The sequence below is a fragment of the Amia ocellicauda genome, chromosome 12, assembly GCF_036373705.1.
Source record: "Amia ocellicauda isolate fAmiCal2 chromosome 12, fAmiCal2.hap1, whole genome shotgun sequence".
NCBI lineage: Eukaryota > Metazoa > Chordata > Actinopteri > Amiiformes > Amiidae > Amia > Amia ocellicauda.
The window spans coordinates 230,594-241,672 of record NC_089861.1 but is presented as its reverse complement, the minus strand read 5'-3'; the positions used below and the strand labels follow the sequence as shown (position 1 = coordinate 241,672).

Genomic DNA, 11,079 nt, shown 5'->3' with positions numbered 1-11,079 from the left:
TATGTGCAAGTAAGTATTATACTGTGAATTGACTATTATATCAGCACTGTATAGACACATTACAGTACTGTAATCCAGTGTATTGTGCCTCACCATATTGACTGCTCTAGGTCTATTTCACATACTGTCTTGTCTCTTTCAGAGACTCTTGGAGGTGGATACCGCTGCAATTCAGCACGTTTATATTTACATTGATGAGGCTGGCATCAATCTAGCCAAAAGAAGGGGATGGGGATGGAAAATTATTGGCCATTGTGAATGTCCCTGGACAGCGTGGAGGGAATATCACCATGTCCGCAGCAGTTAGCCAGCAAGGCGTCCTCCATCACCATGCCAGCCTTGGTCCATACAACACCGCCCTACTCATCACAGTCCTGGACACACTACATGGCATCCTCATTCCAGCCGAGCAGAGGGGTGGACCAGAGAAGCCCAGGTATGTTGTCATCTGGGACAACGTGAGTTTCCACCGGGCTGCTCTGGTCCGCAACTGGTTAATCGACCACCCACAATTTATTGTTCTATACCTCCCACCATATTCCCCCTTCCTAAACCCAATTGAAAAGTTTTTTCAGCATGGAGATTGAAGGTGTATGACTGCCATCTCGCACGCGTGCCTCTTCTCCAGGCAGTGGAGGAGGCATGTGGTGAAGTTGATGTGGGGGCTTTCGGCGGCTGGATCCATCACTCCAGAAGATTCTTTCCCCGCTGTTTAGCCAGGGAGAACATCGCTTGTGATGTAGATGAGGTGCTGTGGCCAGACCAAAATAGGAGGCGGGATGCAGCCAAATTTCTTTTGTCCTACATTTTGCATGTGTTTTTGTCTTTTTGTGTTTAGAGTTTTGAAAGAATTTTTGTACAGAAAACTGAATGTTTTTCCTGGTTTTCTCCTGTTGGGTATGGAAAGTGTTACATACAAAACACAAGTGTTCAAAAATATCGCATTTTGGAGTTTGTTTATATATATTTGAGTAGGTATACATTACTGTGACAATCTTTTACAACCGGCTACAGTGTAGCACTGAAAATGCAAAAGGCATAAACCTACTGATGGGATATTCATAGTAGTGTTTTGCGTTGAGCACATCAGTGTGTTGTTGGCTGGTAGACAGATATATTCATATGACACGTGTGTGTCATTTTGATGCAAGAAAACATTTTGGAAAGAGATAAAACAGTTTTGAATGTGTTTGCTTTTTTCTAGAGATTTGTAGAGTTTTGCATTTTGCGTTTTGTGTTTAGAGTTTTGGGAAAATGAGCCAAAGATTCAGCAAACATGTAAACAATTGGGAAAAACTGTATTATGCAAGTGCTGAATATACAGACATTCAATACTGTATTACTTGCAGTTCTTACAGTATACAGCATATTCACTGCACTAAGTTGTGATTACTATACTTTTTTTTAAATTGCAAAATGCATTTACTATATACATAAACATTTTTTTCTGTAACTACATGCCCTGGATGCCGTGTTCTCCATTTTTTGATGTAGTGTCTAATGAATGCTCTGTAGTGTTTATATGTTGACTGGCTGTGCGTATGATCTGAAAGCATGGTTTGATTTTGAGCACAGATTAAATGGTTTTGAGGCGATTGTCTGATTTTGCCAGAAGTCAGGGGGTTTTGTGAATGTAGTTTGAAGATTTGGTTTTGTGTTTAAAGTTTGGAGAAAATGGGTGAAGGTTTCAAGAAATGTGTCTTAGCAATTGTGAAACACTGTAAAATGTAGAAGAAGGGTACGAGTTACATGCAGGGTAAAGCTGTCCTCTCGAGGGACACATAAGGTGCTGTTCCTCAGTGTTAAGCAACACATTGTGTAATGAAAGATTAGTTAACAAAAAAAAAAAAGTGTTCTGAACACAAGTGGCAGTTTTTCAGATTAAGGGATTATATGTTTCAGCCACAATGACTGAGTAAGCTTATTACACAACTCATCTCTCATTGTTTTTATATAATTCAATTTCTTGAGAAAGTATCAACATTCCACCAGGAATCCAAATCATGGGTGTACAAAGGCAGATTTATGTCAATTAAATTATCAGCACAAATAATAAATTATATACATAATTTATATTTCAAATATATTCTAAGCAAAGTGAAGCTGACTCATGAAAATTTGACTCTGAAAAGCCCTTTCAATTGATTTCTTCCCCCTTCCCCTCAGATTCCCACACTCCGCACCATAAACCCCCGGGCTCCTCCCAGCACTCCCGGGATAAAAGCTGGCACTGCGCACGTCCTCCACGCTTCCAAGATGTTTCTTTTCCAGCTTCTCCAGGGACTGTGGAGCCTGCTGTTCCCCCCGAGGAAGGACAAGGAGGAGCCCCGGACCGGCTACGACGTGTCGCTCTTCAAGAGAGGAGACCTGCTGGAGGTCCCCCGGACTCTGTTCACACATTTCGGCATTTACCTGGGGGATGACAAGGTGGCGCACCTCATCCCCGACATCCTGCCTGTGCTGACCAAGGACAGCGCCGCCATCAGGGAAATGGTGACCAACACCCGGCTGCTTGTGGGCGTCATCTCGAAGGTGGCGAGTGTCAGGGTGGACACGGTGCAGGACTTCGCCTACGGGGCTGAGATCTTGGTCAACCACACGGACCAGCTGTGCAGCCGGCCACCCCTGAGCGGAGAGGAGGTGGCCAGGAGGGCTGAGAAGCTGCTGGGCTCTACCGGATACAGTCTGCTCTGGTACAACTGCGAACACTTTGTCATGTACTGCCGCTACGGGATGGCTATCAGCTTCCAGACCTTCCAGGTATGCTGTGTGTTTCCTTGTTGTTCTGTCTTGACACATCAGAGAGGAAGACAATCATCTGTACAATGACACTGCCCTCACAGCTACTCAGCAAGAGGTTACAGCTGAAGTCGTGCATCACACAGAATCAGTTTCCTCTTTTCATCAAACTGTTTTGATTCAACTCATCTCAGACTCTCCTACATGTCTTTAACTAAATACACAGCGTGACTCTAGATGTGAAGAAAGGTTTTTGTGAACAATTTATTTATTTTTCCTGATCAGAAAAACGTTCAGCTGTCATAGTAAATCAGTGTGCTTTTAAATAATTCAACAAGAAAATCTGTTGTCCCCCTTGTTTCATGCCCAGTTTGAGGCAGTTTTGGGACAGTTCACAGCACATATATGGTCTTAAAAGTCCTTAAACAGTACAGTTAAACATGGGAGACTGAGGTTTTCTTTGCTAATACATTTCTGAATAAGAGAAATGGCTTCAATGAAAATGACAGGACAGGATTAATCAGGATAAATCATCTGGCACTGCCTCCTAATTGTTTGAATATTTCCTTTTCTCCCCATTCACAAGACCGAGCACTACATCCTGTCAGCGTTAATCACAGCAGGTTCAGCAGTGATCAGTCAGCAGCCAACACATACAGTGAGGGAAAAAAGTATTTGATCCCCTGCTGATTTTGTACGTTTGCCCACTGACAAAGAAATGATCAGTCTATAATTTTAATGGTAGGTGTATTTTAACAGTGAGAGACAGAATAACAACAAAAAAATCCAGAAAAATGCATTTCAAAAAAGTTATAAATTGATTTGTATGTTAATGAGTGAAATAAGTATTTGATCCCCTATCAATCAGCAAGATTTCTGGCTCCCAGGTGTCTTTTATACAGGTAACGAGCTGTGTTTCTTCCATTTGCGAATAATCGCACCAACTGTTGTCACCTTCTCACCAAGCTGCTTGGCGATGGTCTTTGTAGCCCATTCCAGCCTTGTGTAGGTCTACAATCTTGTCCCTGACATCCTTGGACAGCTCTTTGGTCTTGGCCATGGTGGAGAGTTTGGAATCTGATTGATTGATTGCTTCTGTGGACAGGTCTCTTTTATACAGGTAACGAGCTGAGATTAGGAGCATTCCCTTTAAGAGAGTGCTCCTAATCTCAGCTCTTTACCTGTATAAAAGACACCTGGGAGCCAGAAATCTTGCTGATTGATAGGGGATCAAATACTTATTTCCCTCATTAACATGCAAATCATTTTATAACTTTTTTTAAATGCGTTTTTCTGGATTTTTTTGTTGTTATTCTGTCTCTCACTGTTAAAATACACCTACCATTAAAATTATAGACTGATAATTTCTTTGTCAGTGGGCAAACGTACAAAATCAGCAGGGGATCAAATACTTTTTCCCCTCACTGTAAGTGACAGTGTGTGTGTGTGTGTGTGTGTGTGACCCCTTGTAAACAATAGTAAAGATCCTACGGGAGCTTCATGTCTGGCTCATGCGTCAGTGGGAATGGGATCTGCTGAACAGCTTGGAAGTTCAAAGGGATAAAGAGATCAGCTCCGGTAACACCAGAGCGACGGAGAGAGGAGTGAGGGATTCAGCCGCAGTGTAGGACCTCAGTGCAGAGCCTCCTTCTCTCAGAGACATCCACAGCTCCGGCGGGAGGTCACCTAAAGTGCCAGGACATGACAGGACAGTCCCTGACCTCACATCCAGCTCAGCTCATAGTCGTGCAGTTCGGTAACTGTGGTGCAGTGAACCCCCTCAGAAATGCTGTTGAATGGGTCCAGCTGAGAAAGAACCAGCTGAATATAGCAGGACCAGCAGGCGATGAAAACCTGAAGACATTGAGGCCTTCTGTGGCTAGAGTTACACTAATTAAATAAGAATAATACATTATGACTAATACTCATTAATTAGCGTGATTTGACAGGGGATTTACATGGTTCACACAACTACAGCATAATTAATTCAAAATGCCATGTGTATGAGATTATACTCCAGTTATTATTATTATTCCCAACAGTGCAGCATAGTTCATTGCTATATACAGTACACATCTGAACTGTTGCATTTCCAGCCTTCGGAAAGTCATCTGCAGGAGCCCAGCTCTTCACAGCGCAGCCTGCACACATTTTACACCCCCCACACTGTGCCACGTGTTTGTTTCCTGTCTGACAGCACCTCCAGTCCAGGCCTGTTGTGACACGGATGCCCACTGTCCGTCTCTACAGGGACTTTCCTGGAAGCAGTTTCTCCAAATCCAGCCTTAATCCAGGTGGCATGTTTTCTTATTTTCTTAAGTCGTGCCTTTACACCTGGGGAAGCCGGCTGAATTGGTTAAAAGAGCCATCTGCTCAGATAAATGACAAATTTGGAGAGCACGGTTAGACGAACACCAACAGCCTGGGAGGAAAGACTGGAAGAGCCGAGCGAGTCAATTCCCAGTTGGACAGACCTGTAACCCAGGTCTTGGTTACCCTGTTCCTGGAGAGTCAAAGCCCTGCAGGTGTCGTAGGCATCTCAAATCTTGTCAAAGTCTAAACATCTCGAAAGCCCTGTGATTCTGACCCATTACACCGATCTCTGAACTGGGTCGTTTATTAAGACTGGGGGTAAACAAACACAGAAGGAGTCAGCATCTCTCTGGGCCAGGCTCTTACCACCAGGCTCACCTGACTGGGACAACCTGTTGCTAATGCTCTTAATGATCACAGGTCAAACCACACTTTGTCACTGGCAGGGCACCCGGAATAACACAGCACTACTGCGGGCCTTGGTTTGTTGTGGTATTTTATTTTTGTCCCCGATTACACTGAACTTAATTTGGGATCCTGCCTCAGGCATGTTTAAAAGGATTATGTTGAATACATTCGGCCGTGATCACAGCCTTGATGTTTGAAGAGGCCGGAGCACATGATGCCTCGCAGGAGACACTGTGGAGCCTCTGTGAGCCAAATCTATCTTTCACAGATTATGGCTTTTTTTCCTTCCACTATAAGATACATAGGGAGACATTTTTCACGGTAGGAGAGTTAATGAGATAAATGTACTGCAGAACCGAGTCGAATTTCATCCTTTTTGCACTATTACAGCTGAAGGCCATGTGCTCAGTCCCGTCCAAATTACAGACAACGGGCCAGAGTAAAGAAAACTTTAAAACCAGCTGTCCACAGAAAGATACAAAATGGTTTTAGCTTTATTTTCTATCGGACGCTGCTTTCTTCTAGAATACAACCGCCATCGAGCACAGCTCAGTGTGCAACCAACCCCACAGTCATGTCTGGTGGCGCTTCACTATCACTCTTATGGAAACAAATTAAGCCTCACCCTCCATGGGGCAGACAGGGGAACTCTGCACATCTGTGGAGCATACTTTCCTAACTCTTTACGATGATGACATATATGAAATAATTAATTTCTATTCTGCCTTTTCCCTTTTAAACACGGTCAACTGCCACAGGCCTTTTGAAACGTCATGGCTTTATTTAAGCCTGTGATACATGGTCCCCTCGTCTCACCCGAACTAATGAATGCAATAAAAGGCTGCATGTGTGGCCTAATTTCCTTCAGTTCTCATATATGTACTATATATGGTATAAACACCGATCAGCCATAACATTATGAGCACTGACAGGTGAAGTGAATAACACTGATAATCTCGTTAACATGGCACCTGTCAGTGGGTGGGATATATTAGGCAGCAAGTGAACATTTTGTCAGAGCGACTTTGACAAGGGCCAAACTGTGATGGCTAGACGACTGGGTCAGAGCATCTCCAAAACTGCAGCTCTTGTGGGGTGTTTCTGGTCTGCAGTGGTCAGTACCTATCAAAAGTGCTCCAAGGAAGGAAAAGTGGTGAACTGGCGACAGGGTCATGGGTGGCCAAGGCTCATTGATGCACGTGGGGAGCGAAGGCTGGCCTGTGTGGTCCGATCCAACAGACGAGCTACTGTAGCTCAAATTGCTGAAAAAGTGAATACTGGTTCTGACAGAAAGGTGTCAGAACACACAGTGCATCGTAGTTTGTTGCATATGGGGCTGCGTAGCTGCAGACCAGTCAGGGTGCCCATGCTGACCCATGTCCACTGCCGAAAGCGCCTACAATGGGCACGTGAGCATCAGAACTGGACCACAGAGCAATGGAAGAAGGTGGCCTGGTCTGATGAATCACGAGTTCCAGGTGTTGACTTGGCCTCCAAATTCCACAGATCTCAATCCAATCAAGCATCTGTGGGATGTGCTGGACAAACAAGTCCGATCCATGGAGGCCCCACCTGCTGCTAACGTCTTGGTGCCAGATACCACAGCACACCTTCAGAGGTCTAGTGGAGTCCACGCCTCAACGGGTCAGGGCTGTTTTGGCGGCAAAAGGGGGACCTACACAATATTAGGCAGGTGGTCATAATGTTATGGCTGATCGGTGTATATCATTCATCGATCATGTCTGCCTGAGGGAGATCTCACGAAAGACATCAAAAGAGGAGTGTAAACTGGACCAAGAGAATATGGAAGGATTGGCACACTATTGAAAGAACCCTGCCCTTGTTACCTGACATGAAAAGTCCTCGTCCAAAGCAAGCACTGCCAGTGCTCACCTGTGGCTTGGAAACCCAGGTCTATTATTGCAGGATGACAATCTCCACACAACAACAAGAAACATGGAGAGATGTCTGCTTGGGTCATCCAGAAGAGATGAGAGAGCGAAACAAAATTGCGTCAGAGAAACATGAGGTGTGAAGATGTTACATGGATCAGACACACCGCAAGAACAGATCAGAGAGGGACTAAAGAAGCAATAGAGAGGAGGTCTAGAGATGAAAAATGCAGAAAACCACGAGAAGATGGGAAGATGAGACCAGAAGCGATCTGCACACACTTCACATCAAATAATGCCTTGACTTTAGACAGTGTTTGGGACGTGTGCAACTTCAGTGCGTGTCCTTCTGTCCCGTGTCTCTCCTCACACTGGGAGGGGGTCCCCAGACAGCAGCACGGTCATCATCTGTGACTATGTCCCGGGTCATAAGTCAGTGGTGCAGAACCTGTTTACAATACTGTTTAGTATTGATTATAGAGCACACAGGCATGTCCTATTCATAATGAATGCACAGTCTAGTGCCTGAGAATATACACTTCAGACCCCCAGCGATCAGTGTTAGACGTTATATCACAGCCAGTGTCCTTGACAGATTCAACACTGCAGCCTCTTCATAGGCCAGTGTCTCTCAGAGACCGCTATTGCTGAGAGCCCAACAGACTTTATTTGCATCATTATTTAGGAAGATTACCTTTAACAGGAGGGGTTTAGTATCAAATTAAACAAGTAATAAAACAACTGCATTGTCGCCAAGACAGAAAGCAGATCAGACAAGATATGACACTAGAAATAGGAAACGACTGATCTGCTGTGACATGCGTGCAGAAGCAGAGAGGTAAGAAGCTCCTGTTTTCTGGTCAAGGCCATTATTTGGGGATTAGCGATTGGTGATGAACAGTTCTGTCTCTGCACTGGATTAGATGTCACACAACTTCACAGCGCAGAACAACCCAGAACCCAGAAGAGGCCTTGCAGACTATTTGACAATTTCAACTGTGCCTTCAGAGGGCATTAGCAGGCAGGATCATTCCAGCGCAATCACTGCTGCTTTATCAGCACAAGAAATGTGTTCGGACGGGCACTGATACCAGCGACCTGTATGGGAACGTGCTGGTGCATATTTCCTCTCGGTGTGAAGCACGTGCCGTTGTATTTCCTTCAGCCGGCCGCACGTGCAGTTGTTTATCGCTCACACGTGCCATCTCTGCTCAGGGGCGTGTCCAGCACTCTGCAAGTCAAGGCCAGGATGGGACACCGATCTCCAGTGGGATGGAGAGTGAAACTCACGTCATACACATCATGCACTTAAAACTGCGTGGCTTTGAAGTTAAGCAGCACTGAGCTGTTTTAGCATGTAGCACCAGGGCACCATCCAATATAAACACAGGCAGGCAAAGCATCGTCACGAGTGAATAACGACTGATTTAAAATATATCTGATCATGACCGACAAGCCAGAGCAGCATTGCTTTTTAAAACAAGATCTGAAGCTGGATCATTCGTTCAGAAGTTTTATATGAGACAAACAAACAAACAAAAAGTGCTTATTGGCCTATAGGGCCTACATGTCTTTATTTGAAATTCCTCACACATCACTGAGTGCTGCTCTTAGCAATGTTCCTGTCAAAGGAATTCACTCATTTTCAGCAATTCCCCCTGATTGTGTGTTAAAGCGCTGTTTCTCGGCTCTACAGCTCACTAACTCACAGAGCTGTCTAGTTATCTGTCCAGCAACGAGGACGATTGAACTGCAAAACCCACGATCTGTAGCATTGAATCGGTATTAGCTGGCCATCTGTCGGCTGCCAGTCCAGTGAAATGATTTGATCATTATGTATCAAGCGTACACGGTCAACAAACTAAATCCTTAACGTTTAATTTAGCTAGCAAGAAGTCTCTCACTCACTTGAAGAAGGGATTCCTGCAGTAGATCTGTGTGGGTTGGGTGCAGTGTGGTTTTACTCTCGCAGTCTATTTCAGCCTGAATTAATCTGCTACTATAAAATAGCCCCACATTTACCAAAACTACCCCGACCACGGCAGCCACGCCCTGGAGTCATCAGGGGCAACGCTGACAGTTTTAGTTACAATAAGTGTGGCCAGTGGGGTGGCCAAGCACTTTTCAGAGTTCATCAACACAAACAGTTGAATATATATTTTATGTCCCCATCTCTGGGTTTGTATATTCACACACACATGCCTGTATACATCTTCTCAATCACATCCAGCCACAGAGACCAGTTCCACTTCCACAACGCAGTGTCATGTCGCTGTGGCACACAGCCTGTCAGGACTGTAGCTCAGACTGAAATCCTCTCTTGTCTTGGAAAGTGTTCGCAGGCTGGAGGCGCCACCTGGTGTTACAGCACCGGCGTCACAGGATGGACATCAGACAGGCAGCCTGGAGGTCAGACAGCAGGAGCAGGACGTCTGTCAGCAAAGACTCGCCCCTTCAGCGCTGATAACCTGACACGGTCTACATGGCATCAGATCTGTGTCCTGGGATTTCAATAAACCAGCAGGATCGGGAGGGTTTTGCTGCTGTATGGGCTGTTGGTATTCAGTGCCTTTAGACGCCTGCTATCACAGCCCAACTGATCGACTCGTTATACTTGACGACTGCTGTGTCCATGTCTTCACCAGGTCTTGAGTCCGACTGGGACACAGCACATGCCTGCTTTCCTGGCTTTCCAGTTCTTGTCATCTAATATGTGTCTCTCCCTCTTCTTTCTCTCCTCTTCTCCCCAGTTCTGTAAAACAGTGCGGAAAATCGTCTGCAGCAGGAAAAGTGCCCTGTTCAGCGCCATGCTGGGCCTGGCGTCAGTGCTCTGCCTGGGCTCGGCGCCATACACCACCCTGCCCAGCGTCTTCGTCCCCCTCACCCTGTGGATGGCGTCCTAACCCCGCCATGCCGCGCTGTGACCCACATAACAAGGGCAGGGAGGACAGACTGTCCCGTGTGATCTCTCACGAGGGTTTGACTGCGGATTATTCACCCCTTTGCCAATCACAGCCCCTCTGGCTGCCCTGGCACAGTGTCATTCGGACGACTACGGCTGCATCCTGGGGTACGAGCCTCACGAATACGGAAGTGTCAAACCTGAATGGAAACGGACTGCTCTGTTATTTACTTTAATAACATGAGGTTTAGTACCTCTGCCGCTACTGCAATTAAGTTTTAAATCCCATTTTACTGTAAAAACAAAACAAGAAATAAAGAAAATGTTGTATTTAAAACATTTTGAATTTGTAGTATTTTTGACTTCCACATGTTCCAGTTTGGGGGTATCACCTGACTTGGACTGACTTTAATAAGGCTGGAGAGCTCTCTCTATCAGGCGTCCGATTGGCTAATTGACTGAGCAATCAGGGAGGAATACAGCTGTGTCCTTACGCTGGTCCAACAGCCAATCAGACACTGCCTGTGACTAATTAAGGACAGGGCAGCCAACCAATCAATGGTCCAGACTGGCTCTTCTGTTTCTCAGTAACTAACCCAGACCAGGTATTCTTACAGCTCCGGTGCTAGAGGACCACAGCACTTCCTAGCTCCCCGCCCCCCACCACCCTTGAGCTCTTCATTAGTTCATTAAACTGATTCTTTATTCTCTTTGGTTTAACCCCCTCTCCTGGGTCTAATGCAGGTGAGGATTGGCAGCAGGGTCTCAGTCGAGGGCTACCGTGTCTCCTGGCTTTTGTTCCCACTAAGTTGCCCTGTACCACAA

At 45.6% G+C, this 11,079-nt stretch overlaps 1 protein-coding gene across 1 annotated transcript; it reads left to right on the top strand.

The window, feature by feature from the left end:
- The first annotated feature begins 2,225 nt into the window (after nucleotides 1-2,225).
- Nucleotides 2,226-10,593, top strand: LOC136764164 (lecithin retinol acyltransferase). The gene is made up of 2 exons (XM_066717982.1): nucleotides 2,226-2,760; nucleotides 10,103-10,593. Exons 1-2 carry the CDS (start codon nucleotides 2,257-2,259, stop codon nucleotides 10,253-10,255), a joined length of 657 nt encoding a protein of 218 aa, XP_066574079.1. The 5' UTR covers nucleotides 2,226-2,256; the 3' UTR covers nucleotides 10,256-10,593.
- The last annotated feature ends 486 nt before the right edge of the window (nucleotides 10,594-11,079 follow it).